The 26,646-nt window shown below is 37.9% G+C and overlaps 1 protein-coding gene across 2 annotated transcripts in view; it reads left to right on the top strand.

The window, feature by feature from the left end:
* LOC114160065 (mitochondrial import inner membrane translocase subunit TIM16-like) overlaps positions 1 to 26,646 on the top strand; it is a 111,252-nt gene that overhangs the window by 80,832 nt on the left and 3,774 nt on the right. Inside the window, exons 10-28 of one of the 2 annotated variants that reach the window (XM_028042438.1) lie at positions 20,021 to 20,075; positions 20,161 to 20,218; positions 20,312 to 20,457; positions 20,564 to 20,662; positions 20,746 to 20,841; positions 20,924 to 21,077; positions 21,176 to 21,351; positions 21,594 to 21,702; positions 21,831 to 21,917; positions 22,141 to 22,283; positions 22,417 to 22,521; positions 22,759 to 22,844; positions 22,979 to 23,120; positions 23,218 to 23,307; positions 23,397 to 23,513; positions 23,620 to 23,755; positions 23,872 to 23,963; positions 24,086 to 24,172; positions 24,876 to 26,587. In XM_028042438.1, the coding sequence (XP_027898239.1) occupies positions 20,021 to 20,075; positions 20,161 to 20,218; positions 20,312 to 20,457; positions 20,564 to 20,662; positions 20,746 to 20,841; positions 20,924 to 21,077; positions 21,176 to 21,351; positions 21,594 to 21,702; positions 21,831 to 21,917; positions 22,141 to 22,283; positions 22,417 to 22,521; positions 22,759 to 22,844; positions 22,979 to 23,120; positions 23,218 to 23,307; positions 23,397 to 23,513; positions 23,620 to 23,755; positions 23,872 to 23,963; positions 24,086 to 24,172; positions 24,876 to 24,884 (1,987 nt within the window). In that variant the 3' untranslated portion in view covers positions 24,885 to 26,587. Of the gene's footprint in view, positions 1 to 20,020; positions 20,076 to 20,160; positions 20,219 to 20,311; positions 20,458 to 20,563; positions 20,663 to 20,745; positions 20,842 to 20,923; positions 21,078 to 21,175; positions 21,352 to 21,593; positions 21,703 to 21,830; positions 21,918 to 22,140; positions 22,284 to 22,416; positions 22,522 to 22,758; positions 22,845 to 22,978; positions 23,121 to 23,217; positions 23,308 to 23,396; positions 23,514 to 23,619; positions 23,756 to 23,871; positions 23,964 to 24,085; positions 24,173 to 24,875; positions 26,588 to 26,646 lie in introns of those variants that run through there. The other variant, XM_028042440.1, reaches the window with a different exon arrangement.

Genomic DNA, 26,646 nt, shown 5'->3' on the forward strand with positions numbered 1-26,646 from the left:
AGGTCCTGATCTGAGTGTGCATGTAGTGCACATATGGTTGCATATATTGAGCTATCAAATACTTCGTGACACCAGTGACAAACTACCCACTGGCAGCTGAGAGACTGTTTCGATGTTGGCTTGTCCAAGCCAGGTACAGAAAGATGATAGCTACTAGAACTGTGACACTTCCTGTGTGTACTTTTAGCCACACGTCACTAAATTACACAGCGCCCTGCAGCCACTTCTGCCTAATATTTGTCTTGGTTTGCCACGTGCATTCCTGCAGAGCATCAGTTTCCCCCTCATGTTTTCATGAAACTTTAAAAACTAACTTAAACCATTTAAAATTTCTCACTCCGGTATTGTCTTACACTCTCGTGGCCAAAGGTGTAGAAACTCTCAACAAGAAAATGATTCAACATGCAGCGCTGTGTCTGAGCCTGAGGCGGGTCGCATGTGTCTCCTGAAACCAACCCCCACCCCCGGGATCCTCCGGACAAGGGGTGCTTTAATTCCACTTGTGGAACCGTGCTCACTGTGTAATTTCTACCATTTGTTTTTTCATACTGGCCTCCACAGTCTGTGGTTCATGACTTTTCTCTGCTCTCCTTCTGCTCCTGCTAGGAGTTATCAGTGCAGCACACACATGCAATACCATCTGCAAGGTATTACAGTCATTTGCAGGAATAGAGATTTCACACACATCCCACAAGGTCCAGATAGAACTGCTCAGTTATTCCAGAGGAAAGGTTTTCCATATTTAGAAATATTAAAAAAAAGGAAAGATACATCCTTACATTTTTCTGTACCTCATTGTTTACATTTAGCTTAAAAGAAAGTTTATTCTTTGTTGATCTTGTGCTTAATTGAGTCCGTATTTTTTCCTATTTTCAGCAGCAGACTTGAAGTTAACCAGCTGCACTGTTGGTGAATTATTTAGATCAGTGGTTCAGGTTGTTTATGGTGGCCCCCACAGATCTGGGGTTTCTGTAGTACTTTAATAAGGTTTCTTGCAACTGGGGTCTTAAAATTAAAATCATACAACAGTGACCAGAAATAAAGCACAATAATAGCACTTAGCATACTTTAAATATAATAATTCAAATTCAAATGTAATCTTTGTACGGATCGTTTGATTTAACCTTTATGAAAAATAAATAAAAGCTTAGACAGGGATTTTGTGGGTACATTGACAATAAAGTTACTGTTACAAGCATTTTCATAAGTCAGGAATTAACAACAAGATATATGCGTACTTACCTAAGATTCCAGTATCTGCCGCCTGAGTATTAATTGGAAGGTTGAACTGTAAAAACAAGACTGGGTAAATACCAGAGAAAATTTATCTTGACACTGCGCACACTGAGAGAGATGGTAAGGGGGAATTTTGAAAAATTGGGTTGTTTTTCTTGGGCTTCAAGATGCCCAAGAATGACTTTATTTTACTTAACTTTTGTTTACACAGAAAAGTCTCATTGAGACATGAGGCCCCATTTTCAGACTCACAACTTTAATACCTTCTGCAGCCTTTTACCCGGTCCAGGTCATGCTATTCTATTGAAGGGTTTTACACATTTAAGAGTGTTTGACAGATCCAAAGACAAAAAATAAAATACATTTAAATGAGATACTGCATTATTTATTAATTTTTATTCTAAATTATTAGTAACTAATTCTTTTATTACATTTTCTTAACCTGAATTAGCCTTTAAAACATAACCTGGCCACTGCCTTACACGCATTTCTGCTCGATTCTAATCTCTCTGCTTCTCTCTGCTTCTTCTGGGTTTTTTACCATTGAATTGGATTGTCTCCGATCAATCAGCGAACAGAAGGAGAATTTAACGATGACATAAATTTTCTGCAATGTTTTTGAATTGTAGTCTTGTCTGTAATTTTAGCAGTGGCAGCAGAGGAAGTGAACAAAGCCATTCAATCCGTGTTTGCCACACTTCCAAACATTGAATTAACATTAAAGTCTGACTCGTTCAGCTCTACACTTCACTCTTAGCAGTGGAGGATGGTTGTTTATAAAGCAGTCGATTTCCGGTAAGCTTCATAGCATTGATCTGGTGAATTACAGATCAGTGCTATGAAGTCGCAGTTAAATGTTAGCAATTGGGTAGAATTTAAGACTTCAACACAGTCCACGCCTCCAGTAAGTAACAATTTTCTCAGTAGCCGAGAGTCCAGAAGCAAAGCATAGAACAAGAGGCTGGTTTTTAAAACTCATATTCTCACATTTATCTGTAGTTTGCAGTTTATAAAAACTCTTTCCTGGGTTTTTCATATTGGTTTCACGTCTGTTGACTTGTTTCATTTCATCTGTTTTGTAAATTAGTTCATACTTGAGATTGACAGTTCTACTTTTTATGTTTCCATTTGCACATTTACTTGCTCTTACTTCAACAATAAATAGATATTTACTTAACAAATACATAAAAAGAAAGGGGAGCAAATTCTTGTAGTGATGACAAACAGTGGAAAAAAAAACATGCATTTGGTCTGAGCTGTAAATCACAGTCCAGTGGCTGCAGGGCCGTCACCACATCGGGCTCCTAATCACCGTGGTTCAGTAAAAGATGGCGAGGCAGCTTATAGCTCTGCCCAGGGGAACCTATAAAACTCTCGTGAAGCTTGGAGCCAACTCCTGCCTGCTAACAGTTTTAAATGCAGGCACTTTGCCACGTAGAGCCAAGCTGGGCTGACGGGAATTTCTGCAGGCTGTTTTATAATCACTCCTCAAATCATGTCTGCACTTAAATTTGCTGTTCGCCTCTCTGCATTGATGAGCAAACTTGTGCTTAAATCATCCAACTGTCTCACTTCATTCTGGTTGTTGTGTGACCCCTTTTTCTGTTTTATATGCTCTGTCATTTCTGACCTCATTCACCTTTTACGTTCATAATTTACTGTTACTTTTATAGTTTGTTCCACCTTTATTATAAGTTCAGGTTTAGCCGACATTTATGGATCCTCCATACAACTCATAGAGGGTATAAACTGACTTGAGATTTATTATTTGGAATCATACTATCATGAGGAATCCATAAAAAACAGGAAAAAAAGGAAAACAAAAGCATTGTTATTGAAAAGGGAAATTCTACGTGAGACCCTCGAAGGTCTCGAGACAGGACTGTACATCGATATAACACAATAGTTATAAAACAAAACTGAATGTTTTGTTTTATATCTATTTTTACATTTTTTTAGGAACGTTCTTATTCACAGCCAAATTAAAAGTAAAGTATGACATGTATTGCTGCAATTTGCATGTTTTGTTAAAAATATTCCTGTGGATTTTTACTTTTTGTGAGGCCAAATAAGACCATATTTCTTGCTGCAAAGCAGCAGCTCATCAGACATCAACACATATTGCAAGTTCCATCCAATTATCCATCCATTATCTACAAGGGGAGTCACTGATGTCTGAGTTTGACCCGACCACCAAGCAAATCATTTTGGTTGGGCCATAAATCTAAACTCTAGTTGATTTTCTGAAAAATGGGACATTTCTGGGTGGATCTGGTCATATGTTCCCAGTTGTTTTATTTAAAGGTCCAATATCATCTCATTTTCAGGTTTTAGACAAAGTTCATCAGATTGTTATTTAAAATCTTCTTGTAAGAATACAGCAAAAATCCCAGGACCTGTGGAAGGGAAACAGGCTCTCCGCATCACACATCCTCCACCGTACCTAACAGTGCACATGAGGTTCATTTCACATATCCATACATTTAAAATTCTCTGCGTCTCTTTGTGTTTTCAAAGTGTCTTTTTTTTATTTAGACCAAAGAACAAAGTTAAATAATGTTTTGGGACTGATGTTTATAAAATATGTGTAGCATTGTATAATTAGTATATGAAGAGATGATTAGTCCAATTCAAAAGTTCCTGTTTAGATAGTCTTTGAATAATTATCATTCATCTCTTTGTTTAGATGCTGCGGAGGGCATTCTCTTTGTTTGTCTTCAATATTGTCAGCTGTGTTCAGTTGAGTTTGGTGGACGTGCGTTTCATCGGCAGTCACACATAAATGCGCTCTGACAGCTGTGTGTGTGGGCTGCCTCATGATGCGACTGCCATCTTCCATTTGCCCTTTTTCCCACCGAACCCTTTAACCCTGCAGCTTGGAAAAACAATGTCCAAGAAAAATGCAGTGCCATGCAAAAAGAAGAGGAAGAACCTGGCCAACAAACCAGGAGCACGCAGGGTTAATTAGACGCAGTTCTGGGAAGCTGGATATGAGGGAATAAAATATGGCCAGTGGAAAGAGGAGTAATGAGTGTACTGAAAGCAGAAGTTGTTACTGTTTGTGTGAGAGCAAACAATTAATCCTGCCATTCAATGCAATATATCATTTAAAGTTGAAATATTGACTCTTCCCATCCAAGCTTCACAGCCAACTTTACCCCATTGTAAGTCATCGTGCCCCTCATAAAGCTGTCTTCTATAGAGGAAGTTTGAATAAAATAATTCAGCATCATCTGGTAGTCGGACCCAGTGTGGCTCCGGGATCAGTGAATCTCCTCGACTCAGCTTAGATTTAGAATTAAAGGGGTTTCATATTTTTACAACCTTTTTTAACCGCAATTTGGGGAGTTGGATGTAGCTTCAGGGCAAGTTTTTAAAAGAAATCTGGTTCCTGTTTTTGTCTGTTATTGTTTTGGCTTTTTCATTTTTTCACAATAATTACATACTGTATAGAGATATTTGTCATTTTCTTGTTTCTCTTGGCTTAATTTGGACACATTGGTCTCATCAGAGCTCTGTTTGCCATTATGAAAAGGTACCATAAGCTCAGATATTGTATTTTAAACATTTACGGTCACATGAGCTGCTTGTTTCACACAGAAGAGATTAGTGTAGTAAATATACACAAAAAGCAATCCCTGCTTCACTAACCTACAGTATTAAATCAACTAAAGATATTTCCTTATGATGTTTATAACTGGATCTTCTGTGAGCTGCAGCAACCTGGATTTGTAAGCAGGGAGCTAACAGAAACCACAGTAATATTTACTACTTCTTCATATGTCGTCTTTACAATGGACAGACTTCCAAGAGTTTTACTGAGATTTTATCTGATAAATCAACATAAACTAGTCTATAATTGAAAATGTAATGACATGTGGGTGTCCAAACTGTTCAGGAATGAACATCTGAAAATTGTGGCCTGCATTTTTCTTTAGCCCCCTTTTTTTCTGACATCCCTAAATAACATCTAGTTCCTTCAGAAGCTATCTAATTGCTAAATACAACAGTGCCAAAAAAAAAATACATGAAGTCCTACTTGCAGTTTACCACAAGTCATGCAGAGGACACTGCAAACACATAAGCACAGAAACGACCACATTTAAACTTAGTATTAGTTTATAAAACTTAAAAACTAACACGGCAATCGTCATGTCTGCACTATGCCCACCAGAAAACACAGTGGTGGCCATGTTTTTTGTGGGAACAGTTAGTTTCAAATGGGAGAGGGAAATTAATTGGAATATGGATAGAGCTAAATGCAGGACAATCCCACAGTTACACCCATCTGATGCCAAACAACACCTTTTGGTGCTAGCATGGCCTAGTCAAAGTCCAGAATAGATCCAATTGAGAATCTAAGGCAAGACTTAAAGATTAATCTTCAGATAAAATCTGTGCAATCTGAGGTGGGGTTTTTTTTGCAAAGTAGAAAAAAAAAAGCAGAAAATTACTCTAAATTGGTTTATTATGGTTAAATGTTAAAAGATTTAAGAAGTATGTATACATTTGTAAGCCTAGCTGCAGCTCTGATTTGAGAAACTCAGGGTGATGAAGTGCAGAGTGATCTTACAGTGACGGGGTGAGGTACAGGGAGCATAGGTTGGGTTAGTAGACCCTGCTGACCTCCACTCCCTTGGTTACTTTTAGCTAGGGTCATACAGAAATGACTTTTTCCCATGATCATAATTAACAGAGCTCAAATAAATTCAGACTAATGTTCCTTATTTCAGATTCTGTTTTTGGCTTTTCTTTAGTTTCACTCTAAAATCTGATCATATCTTCATTTGTTTTGGTGACTTCTTTCCTCGTCCATTAAATGCAATGGGAACCAGTTTGGTTTATTCAAAGATGCTTGCGAGCTATTTGCTCAGCTCTTTCTCTTTGCTTTTGCTCACTTCTTCATTCTAGTCATATTCTCACTCTGCTCTCTGGTATTCTAGGCATTGAGTAAGAGAAACATGCCTGTGGTTGAGTTTGTTAGAGACAGCAGCTCAGCTGAGGTATGTTTAGTATGACTGCACACACTCTTTGAAGGAGATGAGAGCAGCTATGCGGTACAGATCACTTCAGGTCACGATGCATATTTCAATGATTGAATTGCTTCCAATAAATGATAAGGATCAGAGAGGTTAACTCATCGTCTGTCGAATCCCTGCACCGTGCAAGATTACCAGTCCAAGATCCAAAAGCCACACCTTAAGGTTTTTTCCTATTCTTTTTTTACTGTATGTGCACTTTCTTTTTCTAAGTGACCATATAACACAGAGAACCATCACAAATAAAATATGTAATGGGGGGAAAATAGTATCTGGATTATGTTAATCTTTGGATCTCCCTTTTTTTTATTGATGAGTCAAATCATTGGGATAAACTAAATTAAAATCAATAGATAAATGGAGATAATAGGGATGAAATAAATAGATTAAAACAAACATATCTGAGTCTGAGGTGTTGTCATACTGTATGTACTGTATTCTAATCAGTTCTTTTTAGGGGCCAAGATTTTCACCGTACAACTACAATCACACCGTGCTACAGATTATACTGTTATGCAAAAGTATTCACACCTCATGAACCTTTCCACACATTGTTATATTATACCCACTAACTTTAATGTGTTTTAATTTGATCAACATAAATAGTGAATAACTGGAAGAGGGCCAGGATGGAGGCTGGGGGTTAATTTTTCTTTTTCCTCTCTTTAAATATTTTTTATGCCTCTAACAGGTTTTCTTCCAAATGTGCTGGTCGTTTTTTGCGCAGGACATCTTCTGCAATGTGTTTGCTATGTCACCTACATGGCTTGTAGTTGGCTTGAAATAGGAGTTCTTTGAATTTACATACAGGTGGAGTCTGACTGTTTATTACTTTTCATTTTATTTAAGGGTATCTAAGTAAAATAGGTAAATGATAAATGCATGTTACACATTCTCGATTGTTTATGTTCCAGAGACTAATTGCACTAATTCGTCTTCGGCCTATCTGTGTTTTATGATCAGACCAGATCTTTGTGTAAATCTCCCTTTAACGTGTTTGATTTTACCTTGACACTCATGAAGTAATTTGCCTCTAAAGTGATCTGCCTGGTCAAACAAAAGAAGATAAATACAAGTACAGATAGCAAGTGTGTCACTCACAGCACTGACAACTGTGTCTTGGAAAGGTCTTGACATTAAAACGAGGTCAAGTAGCTGATTAAATAGAAAAGATACAAGTAGTCACTGGTTTGTTTCTGTCTGCAGATTACTACATTGGATCCTTTTAACCTTGATGTAATTCTTTGTAACTTGAGCAGCTCTAAGTTTTATTCCTCAGAGGAATATAAGTCTGTATTGCGAACAAATTGCTCAAAGCTGCTTCATCGTGTGCTGTTGGAGCAGTGTGGACAGAGCCTGGATGTAGGCTTGTAAATGTCTGCTCAGGGTTGTTTATTGTGAGAAGGTGGTGGATTTCAGACTGCGCAGACAGTTTAGGTTTCTGTTTGCAAAATAGAAAGAAAACTAGAGAAACTGCAGCATCTCAGGAACACTGAGAAAGAAAACCAGCTAAACACATCTTATAAATTATAAAGGTGAGTATTTTAATAAACACATCAACTAAGAAAAAATAACAAAAAACCTACAAAAAATATTTGTCAAGAATATTAAATATTTAAGACCCAAAATTATTCATACCCCTTGTTGATTAAGGTTTAATCAGTCTTTACCAAGATATATATATTTTTTATTATTGAAAGTTATTTAAACATTTTTATATGGTTCAGCTGGACCCCCAAATTAAATCTGATGGAGGATCAGTGAACTAAGGGTTAGGGTTGGGTTGATGAGGCCTTCCAACCTCAAAGACTTTCCTTAGCAAAGATGATTTTGATGATTTCATCAAAATCATCAAAATCAAAATCAAGTAGAAGCAAACAAAAAGTTGATCAGCAATTAAAAAGTTGGTTTGACTGAAAATGCTATAATAAACAAATAATTTTCTATATTCTGGTTTTATTAAAATGTAAAACAGATTTCTGCCAGTAGTCTGAATAATTTGGGGATAAACTAACTATATTGTGACCCTTTTTTTTGTCTATATGTAAAATATTTTGGTATGCATCTTCCTTTGTGATGGATTTTTTTCATATCTCAATGATCAAGTTACATAATTCCTTGGCTCTGTTACAACACATTACTCTTTGAATAAGCAATGTTAAAGACTGTAAATCTAACCTTCTCATCACCAGTTCTCTCTCTCGCTATGTGTTGCCGCAAACATGGCTTCTCCTCTGATCAGATATACTCAGAAATGTAGAGGAGAAGAACAGTTAAAAAATGTGTGTTTTTATGCATGGCTGCATCATGGCACCAGATCTGGTTGTAAAAGTCACAGTCCATCAAGGTGTTCATCATGTTGCAGCTGTGTTGTCTTCTTTAATCGCCTCTTGCTTTGCCCTATCTATAACTCTCCCAGATGTTTGCATGATAGATCTCAAAGCCTTCTTCTTAGGACTTTTACACACACATGCAATCTCATATATACATAGACATGCATAACCATCATGATTAACAGCCTTCATGTGATGCAATCTTATCTCCTCTTTTGGGTATTTCGTTTTTTCTTCTTTCTGTCTTTGACCATCTTGCTACAGTAAATCAGACTTTTATTGTTTTTTGCTTTACTTTTTCATGCCTTGGCCATTAAAGCAAATGATTGATGATAGGCGTGTAGGGGTCTGAGAGAAAGTACTAGAGTTATGAAGAAGGCAGAGGTTTATGATTTGGGGTACAATATCAGAAAAATCTTAGGGATTTAAAAGGAGATGGGGTAAAATTGATGTCTGATTTAAAAATGGAGAAATTAGTAAACAATTTTTATTTACATATTTATTTTTTCTTAGCTTCGAAAGGAACAATGTTTCTTTCTATTACTTGTAGGACTGACCGATATGGCCTCAAAATAAATAAATGCCAAATTTGATTTCCAATTTTATGACATTCTCCCTCAACCCCCCTTTTTTCCTTTAAAAGAAATTATAAATGACAGAAAATATTTTCAAAAACTTGTCTCTTTTTTTTCCAATCATCTCTTTTTTTTTGAGTTGACCTGAATTCAAATTCCAAATAAGCAGAACTTGTAAAATATGTCTCTTAAACAAGATGGTAGTTCTTGGGTGATCTGACATCACTTTGAATTATGGAAATCCAAGGAATACTTTGGTGGGGGAAAAAATGTCCAAAATTTTTTTTTTTTTTTTTAAATGTATTAATACTTCCTTCAAAATCAGAACTACAAACAGCAGGACTAATTTGCTTCTAAGCCCAGATGATGATGTCATAGCTTTGCAAGCTTGTGATAGGATGATTCATTTCATATAAAAAATGAACAAAATCAACTAAGATATCAGAAAGGGAATTGAAGACCTCCACAAGTCTGGTTAATCCTGAGGTTCCAGATGCCTGAAAATGTAAGGTTCAAACTGTCCAGCCATTGTATCCTTCAGGAAAGAGATGAACATGTTTTTGTGTGTAAAATGGGTACATCTACCTTGAAACAATAGCAAAACACCTTGTTAAGATGCTGACTGAAGAGTAAGCGTATCATTATCTCTAGTGAATCAAGTCCTGTACTGACATGAGCTGAAAAGCCACAAAGATGAAGCCTTCTGATAAAGTGAAACTATAAGACAAAGCTTAGCCAAAACATTTGTGAACTAAAACCATAGGGATGCTTTGTTAAAATTCTCAGTAGTGTTTTAAGGTTGTTGTTTTTTCTTCTGATTCCTACTCCTTGAGTGAACCTTCTCTCCCGTCTGCATGTGTGTTGAGGCTTTAAAAATACCCATAAAGCAGTCGTGTTTGTGTCCATAAATTACTGAATTTTAGAGCTTTAGTGTTTTCAATAACTCTTTCTTGGCTGTGCCAGAGGGAAAGTGTCATGCACAGTTCTTTAAAGCAGTGTGAATGCGTTCTTAAAGGTATAGATCATGTATTATTTGTAAGGTCAAGGCCTCCTTTGTTTGAAGAAAGGCTCCAACTATTGGCTGGACTGTTGCTGTTAAGCACATTGACGTCCATGTGATCATGTTGTTCACTGTTCAATATTTTCTTAAGGCAGTAAGTCAGTCATCGGGTTTGTTAAACACCAACTGCATTGGAGCTTCGCCGAGTTTCGAACAGCGACTACTCAGTCTTTGCTTGAGGTTTGCTAAAATAATAAAAAATAATAAAACTGAGTAAACAACCAAGACTGACTTCATCAGCAACTGTCTGGTGCACTGAAACATTCTTCTTATTTAGAGCATGAAATTTTTGTTCCGTGGTTTATTTTTGAAGAGAATCAAATTATGAAGAGTATTTTGGGGGCTGGCTCTTGCTCCTAATACGATAACCAATTCACATTTTTTCTAATAACAGCTACTGTAGGTCTGCTTAAGGAAAAGTAATTTGGTAGGAGTCAGTCATTTGCAGGAGATTCAAATTTAAATCAGATGTCATTTTAGGACATTGTTGTCCAAAAAAAATCAACCCAAATAACATTTGGAACAATTTTCTGTGATCCCAGACAACCGGAATTGTACAAATTTGGTTCCCAAGCACAAATGGTTGAGGCAGGTGGACATTTAAAAAAAAAAAAGTTAAAGGCAAGATTTTACTCTAGAGGATTCTTTGGTGCAACTAGAAAATGTATTTTCATTCTTTCCAGTCCATCTTTCCGAGCTTGAGCTGTTTTAAATGAAATGGATGGTGATTTCAGTCAGTAGATGTGCAAAGCCAGTAGAGATGAACATAAAAGGACTTGCTGCTGAATTTGCATTTGAAAATTGACTCTACAAAATATTCACTCATTGGGACCTGAATACATATGCATGCCACACTTTTTAGATTTTTGTTTGTAAATAAAATTAAGGTTGGAACTCTTTCCTTCCAATTCCCAGTTAAGTGATGCTTTGTGTTGGTTTACCTCCTACCTTCATAATAATGAGGACTCTAACATGTCTAAATGTGAGTTTGAATGGGTATGAATACTTTTGCCAGGCATTCCATCAGTCTGTATGGTTCATTTAATTTCTTATAGATAAATGTAATTTTGTTAAAAGCTTTTTTCTTAGTTTCACCCTCAAGCTGTGAACATGTCTGCTCCATATTTCTAATGTCATTAGAGCCCATTTTGATCTTGCACCCGTCCTTGTCTCTTTTCTGACTTTGTCTTGAGTGCCAGCAGTTCTCAGGCTCCTGGTGACAGGTCATTACATGGTCATATAGCCGGGGCCGCCGGGGTTAATGCGGAACGCATCTTTTCCAGGACTTCTCAGCCAACAGCACCTTACAGATACAGTCCCCGTGTTCACAAGCCAACACTGAAAGTAAATGTGCTGTTTATTTCTGTCATCCGCCCCCAAAGCATTCTGACTTTTCTGAGTTGGCTTAATGTGCACGTTAGGGGTTTATGTTTCCCTTTAGTGCTGTAACACCCAACTTCTCTTACGGTTCTTACATACTCCAACTTCCTCATGCCCACCCACATTCTGCAAAAATCCCAAACTCGCCCAGCTCTGAATGCTAAGGGAAGGAGCCCTCCTGCTAATTTACAACCAGTGACCTGCATGTTTTATAACCAAGCCAGTCTGGACCAGTTTAGCAGGCATTTAAAAGTTCTGCATGTGTGTTTCTGTGTGCAACCCAACATGAAGATGCACAACTTGAGTCATTAGACCTAATTAAGCTATTTTGTTGTGTGATCGTGTCCATATCACATAGCTTTTTGTAAATAACAATCAGACCTGTCGATGCTTTGATTGTTTCCTAGTGCGTAAACGAATAATAACAAGATTTTGGTGTTTCATCACCTTCAGCTGAAACAGAAGCTGCTTTTTCTTTAAACTGCTATTTTTTTTACATTTGTTTTGTTTACCTAAAGATTAAAGAAAAACTACAATAAAATGAATGTGTTTATTTTAAAATCTTGTAATTATTTTTCTTACTTCATTAATGTAAACCATTAATGCTAACAGATACTAATGCTAGCAAGGCTTCCATATCAGTTCACTTCTTTCCCCATTTGAGCGCATGTTTCTTCAACACGTCCTACTTCCATTTGTTCCAGTTTGCACAAACATTCTTCATAAGTGTATACTCACCTCTATGCATGTTTGTAGTAATATTTGTCACTCGTGCATTGCAGATTAATTGATTTCCCTCAGTAATTTGGTATTTTGATTCATTCTGAAGATAAAGTCCTAAAAATGGTTTAGTATCATGCAAGATTTTAGTTTTAATTTGAATCTTTAATTTATCTTTAGTTGCATTTTACTCACCTGTACTAGTTTTAGTCTTGTTTCAGTGACTTTAATTGGCAAAGATATTAAAATCATAAAAGAATGATTGTTTAGATCCTTTTACAACTCAAGTAGAAAATAATTTCATTACACCAAGAGGAAATATTTTACCTCTTGTCTGTAAATAACTAGTCACACCTTTTCACTCCACTCTCCTGAGACTGGATTGGATTTATATCCCTGTAATGCTTTAGTATTGTTTTTAATTTGTTGAGGAAAATGTCAATCATTTCCATTGTAGTCATCATTACTTCAATACTCTTTGGAGTTTTACGTTAAAATTAAAAACTGTCCAAAAAATTTTGTTATATTTTTAATCTATGAATCTACTTGTTGTCTAAGGTGTAGAAATGATCTACATCTGAAAAAAAAAGCTGAAGTGATGAAATGTAACAACCTGACTACATCTTGAGGCTAGGATGGGGTCAGTTGTAATTTTATTTGTGATATTTTTGATTGTGGGTATATGTTGAAGTTGGAGGTTGATGAGAAGGTGTCATCAATGTTTTCATTTATACCTGCACCTCTGTTCCACTCGATGTGTGGTATGAGTGCACCCAATGGCACTCATACCAACCGGGGAGCAGAAGCTTGGCAGCCCATCTGAGACTGGAGCTCAGATACGGCCACAGCTGGCCCCTCTGCTGACAATTCCTGCTTTTCTTTTCCTCTCAGGAACGCAGCGCGTCAGCTCTAATTCCCTTCTAATGAACTAGCTTCTGAAGGTAGCCAGGCAGGCAGACCCAGAGCACTCATTAAACTCACATAGTGGAAACACAGAAACTGGTCAGTGGAAAAAGTGTGCGGCTCATTACGGTACGTTTCAGCTGCCAGTGTGTTCACTGTAAGACTTCACTCAGTCTGCAGTTTAAAGAATAGTGAAAACATACAGAGATGTAATTGTTTTAGTTCACTTAAAGCCACTGTTCTTTTTCTTTTAGCTTATTGGGGGGTTTTTTTCCCTGACATTTTTTCTATAAAAATGTTGTGCTCAGGTTTCACAAGGATTAGAGTATCGATTTTGCCTTGGAATTCAAATGCAGGCTTTAATTCTGATTTTCCAACTAACTGGCCTTGTGTCGGCATAAAAACGGCTGATAGATGTAAGCCTACAGAATTACCAAGATGGTATTGAGGGAGAACTCCTGTCTTAAAAATTTATAACTTCACATTGTCAGTCTCATGTCTCTATTTTCTGTTAACAGGAACATGTGGTCCAAAAGTAAAAGAGACACGAGACATATATGTTGAAAAAGATGTGATAGCTCATATTAAACTTATTATAAATTTCAAAATAAGCTCACAAATTATCATCTCTGTGATCAGTTTCTCATTTTCATCCTGTTTCTTTAGGAATTCAGTTTAATGTTAGCAGATTACTTTGCTTCATTCCTTCCATTGTTGAAGAGATATTATCAATCTTTGGCCTGTAGCAGGAGAGTGTTTAACTCTTTACAATGAGACAATAAGTGTATCTTCTGTCTGGGACAAAAAAAGGAATATATATATATGAATTATTTTTTATCACATACTTATTACATGAATCACTTAAGAGCCCTGCCATAAAATGCAAGGCTAATTTTTTTGTTACAGCCCAGCTTTCAACAAAATGTCAGCCACATCATTAACTGGTGCTGCTTTATGTTTCATAATCTGACACTGATCATGAAAATATCTCAAGCCTAAATAGTTACACTTTGAAGTTAGTGATGAATGTCTAAGATTGCAATAAAAAAGAGGTATCATTCACAGTGATTTAAGGTTGTTTTTAACATCAAGGTCTAGTTGCTCCTTTTTATGTCTCCAGAGACGTTCTTTGACGTGAATGTTCCTATATTTAGTCTCATTTTATCTCCTAGAAATCCAGAAGACGCATCCTACTATTGACTTACTCTAAGGCCAATAAATGTGCAAAATAGTGTATTTTATATTGCTAGGATACAAATTTGAAAACGTGGGGGTTGCATTCCTTGACGGCCTCTACCTCCCCGTTCTTTCCATTTTCAGGCTCACTACCTGTCATCTGGAGCTTATTGCCATATCTAGTGCATGTTTTTATTATTAAGGCAGGCCTTGCTGAAGGTCATGATCTGATACGACAGAGAAAGGTCCCTTTGACTGATACTCATCTGGTCATAGCTCAAACCCCATAACCTTATACCTCTGCAGGCTGATTCAATTAGCTCCACCTACGCCAGAGCACATTACACCACTGGATGAGACTGATGGTATCAGGGGAAAGGCTGGTGCCTGTATGGACTCATTCAGGTGTGCAGCATATTGGTTTTTGTGTGTTTTTGTAAAAGAGCATGAAGTATTTTACTGTAAAAATCAGGTATAAAACGTGTTTTCTTAGGTTTTTAATACAATTTTCATATTTTTTAATGTTTTTTTTCTAGTACCTTGTAAAACTATTGATTTAATTTAAATGTTTCCACATCTTGACACATTGGAACTGTAGAGTTTGATGTTTTTGTTACCATAATGAGTTATAGCCCATCTTTATGAATAAAAATCTATTCATAAGTGAAGTATAAAGAAAATGATGCATCCTCTCAGACCGTTGCTTAACAAACAGCAACATAAAGACTAAGAAATTCAGGGAAGAAGATTCTCTCATCAGGTGAAGCCCAAATTAAATATTTGAGACAATTTTTAACTTACTGGGTGAAGGACAACTAACACTTGGGTGAAGCTGCCCTCCCACGCCTTCTTCAAATCTAACAAAATTGGTCTTAAACATTTGCGCTGCATTTGTGCTGGTTTGAAAGTGGGGTGGCTGGTTGACCTTTCATGACCTCTGGAAACATTTCTTAATATCTTTAAAATGATATCGACACAAACGAAAATGTTTTGCTGCATAAACGTAGCACAAACGTTTGGGGGCAGGAGGGGCAACTTCACTCAGGTACAACAAACACTGCACGTCACCCTGAACCTAATACAATTTGATCTTTTCCAAAGTATTTTGCCTATTTTCTTAATAAAATGGTTAGGAAAGTAAAGTTATACATGTTTCCCTGCTTGCTGAGCAGTTATCAGCTTCAGTACATGTGTTCATATTGTCCAAGTGTTCAGTTGAACCGAATCACCATTAAGTGTCTGTTTCAGGTGCAGTAAATGAGCACATCAGTTTGTTTTTTGTCTGCTCTGCATGTCTCTACTTGTCTGGCCTGTTAATCCGATTTACAGTGTTTACCATTATCACACGTTATTAAACGACAACACGTTCTAATGATCTGAATTTACCCTGGCTGACTCATACACACCTAAACACAGATAGCAGGAGTATTATACCCATTATATCTGCTGGTGCTGAAGGCTGCTGTCAGAGGGAGAAGGTCATTTTATGATTTTCATTTGGCATCTGTGCGAGATGAGCGGTGTGAGGTGATGGCAGCTCAGAAAGGAGGCAGGTGGGTTTTTTGATACTGTGATGGCTCTTTGCAGATAATTAGAGGAGTTTGGATTGTGTTGAGACATTATTAGGTGCAGATAGGCCTGAGAGATGTTGGAATGTTGTTTTTTTCATGTTATGTAATCATGATTATGGTGGTAAACTTATTTTAATTGCACACCAAAACCAAGGAAATGCATCTGACTTTACTGAATGAGAATAATAGCTTCTTTTTTTTCCTTCACAATGAGCCTGTGTGAAGGAGATAGCAGACTCTTAATTAATTAACTCTGCCATACTGTGTCATGAAGTCATTAAATCCGCATCATTAGCACTTACATGCATGTGTGCTCCCCATTATGTGTGCGTAAATATGCACCTGCATGTGCCTGCGTTTCGCTGTGTGGGAAAACAGGCCGGTGAGGAGGTGGACCATGAAAATGACAGCAAACAGTGACCACAATCAGAGATAAAGCTCTGCTTCTATTATGTGGCTGTTTGACTTGTACATTTTACTGTGAGAAAAGCGGAGATAAGACCTCGGAGAGAGTGAAGGCAATTCGGAGAGCTAATTGGGACTAATGATGCAGGGGAAGCTTGAGGGACAAAGCAAGGTAGTTTTGTTGTGGGGAGGACAGAGCAAAGGAGAGCAGTGTGGGAATGGAGGTGGACTCCCTGTGGACAGACTTGGACATGGGAACAGAGACTCGACCTAATGAAGCGTGGCCACCCCTTGCTGATTTCACCATCTTGCAACAGAGAGGAGAGAGCACAGGTATCATTTGTGTCCTACTTTTAGTTGTTCTTAAACCAAACAGAAGACTACAAAAACTCAAGAGGAGGAGAATTTCAACCTTTTTTGAGATTGAAATTTTTTAAATGTTCAATAAATGTCTCTTACTGTATATCCCTTATGGATTAGATGGACTGTAATCAACACTGCTCCAACACTTGGTTTTTATCTTTTCACTGCGACATTCAAGTTAAAGCCAGGCTAAAAAGAAGTTGGTAAGCAATCTCTAAAGAAATAAAAATGTCTGTATTGTAGTGTGAGTAAAGAGAAACCACATCCTTTACATGCAGCCCCCCCCCCCACAAAAAAACAAGTGGGACAGCACATAGCCAATCCAATGTGTTATCAATATAAAATACTACCGCTAATAAATCTGACAACATATGAAACTGAACACATATAAATTAAAGTGAAACAAGTGGATAGATGGCTAATGACTTTTCCAAATATCTATTTTTTTCATATTTCCTGGACTAGATTTCATTGAACAGTAAGGTCATAGTGATCCTGCTGAACAATCCAAGCACATACAACCCCAACACCCTTTGGATCTTTGAAAACGAACATGAACAGTTCAAATTATTTATCAGCTATAAATTAATCTAGATAGAAAGACTGACTGGCTTTAATGCTGTTGAATAGATCACACTCCCCACAACAAACACTGAAGATTCCTAAGCTTCTTGTAGACTGCTATTTATACTCTTTAACCACCTCCACTCCTTTTCAGATGACGGAAATAGTGTTTGACCAATTCCTTTTCTTCCTTAATCTACAATTGTGTTCTTTGTTTTATTGACATTTAGGATAAGACTGCTGTATCCACATCAAGCCACAAACCAAACCAGCTTTCTCCCAGCCTTTTGTCCATCTCTAATACACCCAGAGAGTTTTCTTAGCATTTCTAGATAACAGGAGTCTGAGTTTTACTGGAAACCTGAGGTAAAAAGTCATGGCAAGAGTACAGACCCCTGTGGTGCTACAGGGCTGCTGATCTACTGGTCAAACGGATAACTTTTTATCCTCACAAACTGCGGACTGTTGTAGTCATTGATCTTTGACTACAACATCTTTTTCTTCTAGAGTTTCTGGCATTAAACTGGACTGATTTATTAAAGACTAAGGATAAAAGAAAAATCATGAATACATCAAACTGTTAGCTGTTAATAGACTCTAACCTGATACTTTTATTTCTTTGCTAATTGGTTGTTTCATAATTTTCATACAAACATCCACGACATGCTGTCACATGCTCTTATATTTTGCTGCTCACAGAAAACAAAAAAATCCCTTGCGTGTCACCATATGTTGTCGCCTTACATACTCTAACTAACTCTGTCATTACACTGTCATAGTTAGAGCATTACATCACCAGTCTGTCAGCATCAAGTGGCCCTGGAATAGAAGCGTTGCACAAGGTCGTCATCATAAACCCATCTCTGGAAGTGAGTCTTTCCACTTCAGTCAGCCTGGACTCTGTCCTTATCCCGACTGTGACCTGCAGAGAAAATCATAACGTAGCCTGGCTGCGGCTCTTAGAATAGAATAGCAGTGAAGAATGAGGGAGATTTGCCTAGATTACCTCAGTTGTTTGTAGAAGTATTTCCTGTTTGGTTTAGGTACCCGGTTGAACTTTCCTTATTAAGTTCTGTTGCCCTCAATCCTCTTAGTTTGTATCGCGAGAGGTAGCAGGTGGCTATGGACTTGTTTAGGCCTGCATGAGTACAGTTCGTAGTACACCAACAGGAAATGTTTTCAAGTGGTTCAGAAGAAATCTCTCTGTAGTTTGACTTTGATTATGTTGTGCTTCACACCAGTTTGATCTGTTGAGCCTTCTTTTTATTTAACAAATAATCCAAAATGGGTGATTTACTGTCAACATTGATAATGTCAATATTATGAAATAAATTTACAGTAAAGAAATTTCTTGATAGTAACTCCAATATGCAGTTAACACAATTTCTATTTTAGTGCATTGAAATCCATAAAGATCCAATCCAAGCCATACTTATTAGAACGCATAGTAAAGTTGTGTAAAACAAACTTTTGAATAAATTACTCTATTAATGTGGCATCATATGTTATTTAATTGGGAAGAAATATTAGGATTTTTTTTTTTTTTTTTACAAAATCACTTGTGGCACAGTTATAAGTAACATATAGTAAGTGCTGGGAATACTTCTATACAGAATGGTGAAGAGAATGACCCCAGTGTAGGACGTTAAAAAATAAAATGTTTACTTAATAAAGTAAGGAGAAAATAAAAAAATCTAAGTCCAGGAAAACCACAAGGACCAGGAGACATGCTGGAGGTAACAGTAGGATTCTTCTTCTTTCTGATTTTTACTGGCAGGTGACATCTAACGTTAAGATGTATCATCAACAGCAGGATTTATCAAACTGGCAAATTTAAGCTGGAGAGTTGATTACTCAACAAACAGGTTACAACTGTGAAGGAAAACAAGTTGGACTCAGGAAGTGGGAAAACTGGCTAATAAAGCGCACAAGGAACAACGAAGCAGGAAACCAAGATGAAGCATAACAAAACAATTCCCAAGTGTCTTCACGGTGTTCTTGTGGTGTTCTGTTGATACCCAACAGAAACAGAAAGATATTTACCAAGATTTTTAAAAAAATCTGAATTGAAAAAAGCAATATTTACTACTTATTTTACAGGGATTTTGAGTCTCAAGGGATTTTGTTGAAAATAATTATTTCATAATAGGTTTTGTTTCTAACTGAAAAATTTACTTTCATTAAAGGTTTCATTTCTACCATTTTAAATGGGAGATTGCACTAAAACATTATTATTATTTTATTTTTTAAGACTTTTTTGTACATTTTTACCAGGGATACCAAGAGACATGGCCAATTCTGTGCTGTGGTGTGGAAACAACCTTCTTTTTTATATAGAAGCATGTTGTTTTTTTATTCCAAGCAGCAACTTCAATCAACAGATTGCCCAGTTTTTCGAAGGTCTTTCTAAATTTCACTTTGGTTAGTTCTCTAATTTTCTGTGCAGGACCTGATGATTGTTTTGGGGAAGGTTTTGTTACTGATTTATATTGAGCCGCTTAATCTTGACTTGAAACAGAAATGCACAGCATTTTTGCCGCTGAGTTTGTAGAAGGGCTTGAAGACACCTTTTACTGAGTCAACTACACCACCTAGTGGTAACACTTTTCAACTTGAACATGCCTAAGTGATGCAAAACCAAAGAAAAAAATTCTCAATGTTTTCTCTCTTTGTTCATCTTTGTCTCCATCTACAGGATGCTGGTCCCTCTGTTTGATGATGACACTGGTCTCCTCATGCTCGCCGGCATTGTAAGCTGTATATCTGCGAATTTGTTCTCGTAAAGATTATGTTGAAGAAACTCAGATTTATTAAAGCTTCTCTTTCTCTGTTTAGGGAGACACTGCAGTTGATTGTTTTGAAGTCTCCACTGCTGAGCCTTTCCTGACTCAAGGTAAAATGTGGTTGTTTTTGTGCATGCTTAAATTTGTTTTATTTTTTAAATTCTGTCCCATATTGTTACCTCTCTTTCTTAACTTTCTCACAGTGAGTCACTGTCTGACTGACGCTTCAACTCGAGGCATTGCCATGGTGCCAAAATTGGCACTGGATGTCATTTCCTGTGAAGTGGTGCGTGTTCTCCAGCTGACAGACAGCTGCATCGTTCCGATCAGCTACCAAGTCCCTCGCAAGGTATCCCCAGCAAACAACAGATTTATAACCTCCATGTACATCTTGATTTCCTTTCCACAGATGTTTTATTGCTTGCACTTTTGTACCTTATTCTTTGTTTTTTCAGAGTTCTGGCCAGGAGTTTCATGATGACCTTTACCCAGATACGGTGGGCACGACTCCAGCCATGTCTGCTGCGGAGTGGTGGAAGGGAGGGAACAAACAGGTAACAGAACCTCACTCACAACAGCTTAGAAAGGTTTGAAGGCCGCACAGATTGGTCAAACAAGCAGCCCTGTTTGTCCCAAGGTGGATAAAGTCAGCCTCCACCCAGACAAGAGACCCAAACCAGCAGCAAAACAGATGCCTGTTAAGAAGGAGCTGCCCCGTGGAGGAAGCAAAGAGGTATAAATGTCTTTGTTTTTCTAAAGCAGAACAAGTTTTATGTTTGATTAGCAGAATTTAAAACACCATCCTGCTTTTCCAGGATCAGCCTCACGGCTGCTCCACCTCCAGTAGTCCTCTTAGCACCCCCAGCAGCACCGCTGCCCCGTCCCGCTCTCCCTCCTCCACCTCTGGTCTCTCCTCAGGCTTCCTCCCCAGTCCCAGCCAGAGCGTAAAGACAATCCAAAACATGCTGGGTAGAAACTAACACATGCACACATCCATATTTTTAGAATAATTATCTGTTTTAGACGGGACTTTTTTAAACTAAAGCTTCCTTTTTTTTTAAAATCAGGACCAACATCCAAATTCCGACACATCCAGGGTGCAGTGATGCACCGGGACAAACACATCACCAACATCCGGAACCTCAACCTGACGACGCCAGGCGAGAGTGACGGCTTCTGTGTAAACCGCCAACGTGTGGCCGTCCCACTCGCCATCGCAGGAGGCCAGATTGCTGTGTTCGAGGTATGTGTTATTAGTTATACTTAAGGAAACTTACCAAAAGTATACACACATTCCCTATTAATCCTGGCGCAGTATCCTTATTCAAAATTAATGTGCTTTCTGACAGTGTGTGCAAATTGAATCAGAGACTTCCAGTTGCGTTAGCAGTCCCTTCGATCCCCTGAGAATTTAGTTTAGTTAACGCTTGTTAGATATAAAACCCCAGCTGTACTCCAGCTGTTTGACTCTTTTCCTCTCCTCAGCGCTCTGGACCCGGGAGGCAGCCAGACACAGCTCTGCCCACCATCCAGAACTCTGTAAACGTGGTCGACTTTTCCTGGGATCCCTTTGACACACACAGACTGGCAGTGGGTGAGTGAATACATCCTTACTAACAACCTCCACCTTTTTTTTTTTTTCCAAAGGTGCAGATAAAAACTTCTTCCTCACAAATATATCTGAGCTTGTCTCTGAGTTTATTTTTGAATGTCTCTATCTAGCTGGAGATGATGCTAAAATCAGGATGTGGCAAGTACCTGAGGGTGGGCTGAAAGAGACACTGACTCAGCCTAAGCTCATCCTGCAAGGTAGGTCATATTGCATAGAGAAACAAATTCAACCTAAATCTATGTATTAATGATTCTGGCTTGGGCGGGAGTTTGAAAAAATCTCAATAAATGGCAGGACAGGAAGTCGCATTTTGCAGATTTTTCAGTATTGATTTCGAATGCATCCGGAAATGAACTTGCACATTCCTTGTGTGACTCTTGAAGCCTCAGTTGTATTGATGGCTACCCTGACTCCCTGTAGGCCACACAGAGAAGATCTACTCCATCAAGTTTCACCCTCTGGCCAGTGGAGTCCTGGTGTCCTCATCCTACGATCTCACAGTCAGACTGTGGAACCTGGAGAGCGGAGAGCAGGTCAAGATTCTCACCGGCCACCAGGACCAGGTGGGTTGTTACTGTAGCAAAGAAAATCTTTTTAAAAAACACAATTTGAGCGAGCAGAGATGTTTCCATAAAGCGAAGGGAAACTTATGGAAGGTTTCCTCCTGGTTTGGCTCTTCCTGATGTTCCTGTTCAGGTGTTTGGAATGGCGTGGAGTCCAGACGGAAAGCTGCTGGCCACAGTCTGCAAGGATGGGAAAGTTCGCATCTATGACCCTCGCAAATCTGCAGCACCTGTGCAAGTATGGCAATAAACTATAGAACAGAAGCTTACAAAATAATAATAATCTGGCTCACATACATTTTCAGTTGTACTACGACGACATTAAAAACTTCAAGAGGTCTGGATACTTTTATATTTGGATTCGGTCCTTTTTTTTTGTAATAAATATTTGCCTCTCAATTCTTAGATAATAGTCGTTGTATTATAACACTGCTTCAGTACTCGCATAGATTTGCTGTTGTTTTGGTTTTCCCAGGAAGGGCCGGGTCCAGAGGGCCACAGAGGAGCTCGTGTGGTCTGGGTGTGTGATGGGAAGTACCTGCTGGTGTCAGGATTTGACAGGTACTGGAAACTAAAACCTTTTTATTAGTCTGTTCATCATGGCTGTTAAGTTATTTTAATTTACTTTTCTCCTGTCTGAGCAGCATTGACCAAAGTAACCCTTCTTCTTGTCCTCTTTTGTATTGTTATTTTAGTCGTAGTGAAAGAGTTCTTTACCTGTTCTCCGCTGACTCCCTGTCATCCGGGCCAATAGCCAACGCTGCTTTAAATGTATCTCCCTCAACTCTTATCCCATTTTACGACCACGACACCAGCGTTGTAATTCTTTCTGGGAAAGTGAGTAAGATGAGAGATGAACTGGTGCTAGTCACTGCAGATTGCGTCATGGCTAAAGCCTAATTTGCATTAAATTATGTTTTCTGCTTTTCTTCAGGGTGACACCAGAGTCTACATTTATGAGTTGGTCCCAGAAGATCCATACTTTATTGAATGTAGCAGTTTTAACTCCCCTGAGCCTCATAAGGTTCTAAGGCTACTTATTTTGTCCTAGTTATCATCGACACATCCATTGAAGTTGAAGTTAAAGAAATGGATTCTGTGCTCTGTGTGCAGGGACTTGCCTTTTTGCCTAAAACGGAGTGCAACGTGCGAGATGTGGAGATAGCTGTGGGACTGATGCTCACCAAGACCACCATAGAGCCGGTGGCCTTCAGAGTCCCCCGGGTTAAAGTGAGGCAACTGAACCCCCTTGCAAACACTTCCAGGAACACTGTCTACTTTTTTTACTCATGTTTACTTCTAACGAACAGAATGTTTTTCCTTTTTGGCTCTCCAGAAAGAGTTCTTCCAGGACGATGTGTACCCGGACACAGCAGTGTGGTGGGAGCCTGCGCTCACCGCCTCCGCCTGGCTCTCTGGCTCCAACGGCCAGCATAAAAAGCTTAGCCTGAAGCCCAAAGACATGACGCCAGGTGCAGCTACAGACACAACACGCCTGTTAAATGTTCATCAAGATGCCGTCTTTAGACCCGCATGTTGACTCTGGACATGTCCTGGTACGTTTGGTTGTGTTTGTGTTTTTTCTCAGTGAGTGAGGCCCCCAAAGAGGCTCCGGTGAGGAAATACCTGCCCTCGTCTGTTTACTTGGAGGAAAAAACGGATGAACAGAAAAAAGAGGAGGTGAAACTTTGCATTAGTTTGTTGTAGATCAGATGTATGGACCTTTGGTAGTACCTGAAAAAAAAGCATGTCTGTGTCCTCCTGAGATCGTAAAACTCAGTGTGTGCATGTGTGTGATCCAGCTCCTGAGTGCCATGGTGTCTAAGCTGGGAAACATGGACGACCCCCTTCCACAGGAGTCCTTTGAGGGTGTGGATGATGAGGAGTGGGTGAGTACATGTGACAACTTCTTGAAAATAAAACACAAAAGTAGATTTTATGTGATGGATCAACACAAAGTAGTGCACATTGATGAAGTGAAAGTAAAGATGTCAGCAATTTTTGCGAATAAAAATCTGAAAAGAGTGACATGTATTTGTATTCAGGCCCCTGTATTTTTACTAAAAAAACTGCTTTAACTCTGATTTAAGCATCTCCACAGGTTACTACCTGACCGGTCTGCTGTGCCTTCGTTTTCGTGATGCTGCTTGTTCTCTAAGAAGCAGCTGAATTTTTGTTGTGCTTTTCATATGTTTGTGCTTTTCATGGAACATTAAAAAACATGTTCTATGTCAAAAAATGTCACTACTTTCTGTTGGTTTACCACCTAAAATCTCAAGATAGTGTTGCACTTTTGGCTGAAGTGCAGCAAAATAGTTAAGTTCAAGTGATGTCAATTCTTTTTCCAGTAACTGTATTTGTCTATTGTTCTTTCTTGTAATATTATCTCTGAAGTTTGTGTTTGTATATTTGCATTAGTTGTGTTCTTAACTTGAAGTCACAGTTTAATATATTCAGAAAATCAAATAAATATAAACTGAGCTGATTGAAGTTTAAAGTTTCTTTTCATTCCAATCAAGAAATTATGGAAGTTTTTCTTTTCTTTTTTCCCCCTGATTTTAGTGATCTCATTCTTGTCTCCCTTTTATTCAGGACGATTAAAGAGGATGTCATCGCCTGGGCTTTGCTTCAAGTCATGGTGCCTACAGCAGAGAGGAAAGGACAGCTCAAGAGTTATTTTGCCATTCGTGTTTGAACGCGTCACCCAGACAATTATCTGGGGAAAACAAACACTGCAGCCTACCGAACAAGAGAAAAATTGCGTTACATAAAAACCCATATGGTGTAAATGAAACTTCCATAAGTTTTAGCACTTCTCTGTAGGAAATTCCACATTCAGTTTGAGCTTAAAATAGTTGTTTTCTCTGTATAGACAACATAAGTATCGGCACTCTTGGTAAAAATGTAAAACCTGAATATAAATTAATCTTGAGTTTTAGTGGCATAATTTCAAAAGGAAAAATACAACCTTTCTTTTTAATATATTTATTTCATGGGAAAAACATCTGATTTTATAAAATACTTGTTTTAACAAATAATGGGACATATATTTAAGGAAAGGTCTCCTCTTGGAAAGCACAATCTGTCAGCATTTGCTTTTTTCTCAAGAGCAAATGTAAAATCTTCCTTTACTGATTAATTGTGCTATTATTGAAAGCTCTGATTTCCCTCTTGTCTCCCTTTTTTCATTGTGAGATTACACTATGCTTTCTACACATCTTTACCAGGGGTGCCAACAAATGTCTTCATTCATATATCTTTAAAGGATTCATCTATTTGATGAATTCATAAGATAATCATATAAAATCACACAACAGTAAATTAACAAATCGGAAAATGTGAAAAAATCTGCAGCCTATCTTATTTCTGATGTATAACCAGTTAACTCTCTAACAGCTTGTTAAAATAACGTAGAATTAAGGCTAGTTTCTCCTATCTTCTAATGGCACATTTTTATTTTATAGATCTAAATCAAATCTTGAATGTTTGGTTCGACATGCGACCACTGCTTTGCTTTCTAATTGCCCACTATAACAGCACAAGTTCTTAAGACTGATTGTCTTCCAGTATGATCATGCAAATCACAGTTACTGTAACAAGTTTGAGCGTCAGCAGCAGATACCACCTTAAACTTAAGGACACAACAGGGTCAGGGGAGTCTCTGGTGTTAGGAACTATAGACTCCTTTTCTTTTTAAGTATAAATTGAAATACAGTTGATAGATGATAGATATGATGTATTTGTTTATTTGTCCTAGTTGGGTTTGATTAACTCTTTAGCCATTAAGGAATGCTTGTATGAGGAGGGAAAAATGGAGATTTCTATGCTTTTACTTAATCATTCCATTTTGTTTGCAGGGTATTCTAATGTTTTTTAACTTTAATCCTTAATATTCTAACAGTTTGGGGAATAATACCCTTTGAATGGTGTTAATTAGGCAAACAGTACAGTGTTAGTAACTTAGAGTGAAGCCATCATTGTGTAATCACTCAGGGCTGTGTTGGAGTCGTTGAGAACCATTTATTGATCCAACAACATTGTTTACATCCTCAGAATGACTGATGTGATCTGGCCAAATCAGCCATGCATTTTCCTGCTTGTCATGTTGAACACATGTATGGTGGATGTCACTGGATGTATGTGCTTGGGATTTTTAAAGGTCTGTTGTATGTTTTGACTGGATTAACTGGTTTTGGGATTTGTTTTCATATAGTAAGTGGAACATTGTGGTTTTGTTTTTATAGTAATGGTTTGTGGATTTTTTCAAAAACTGTCTTGCAATAAACACCATATGAACTCTCTTATCTTCTGTAGTTCACTCAATGTGGTGAGCATTGCTACTGCATTCATGGCAAACTACATA

Source organism: Xiphophorus couchianus, chromosome 16 (assembly GCF_001444195.1).
Source record: "Xiphophorus couchianus chromosome 16, X_couchianus-1.0, whole genome shotgun sequence".
In the NCBI taxonomy this organism is placed as follows: domain Eukaryota; kingdom Metazoa; phylum Chordata; class Actinopteri; order Cyprinodontiformes; family Poeciliidae; genus Xiphophorus; species Xiphophorus couchianus.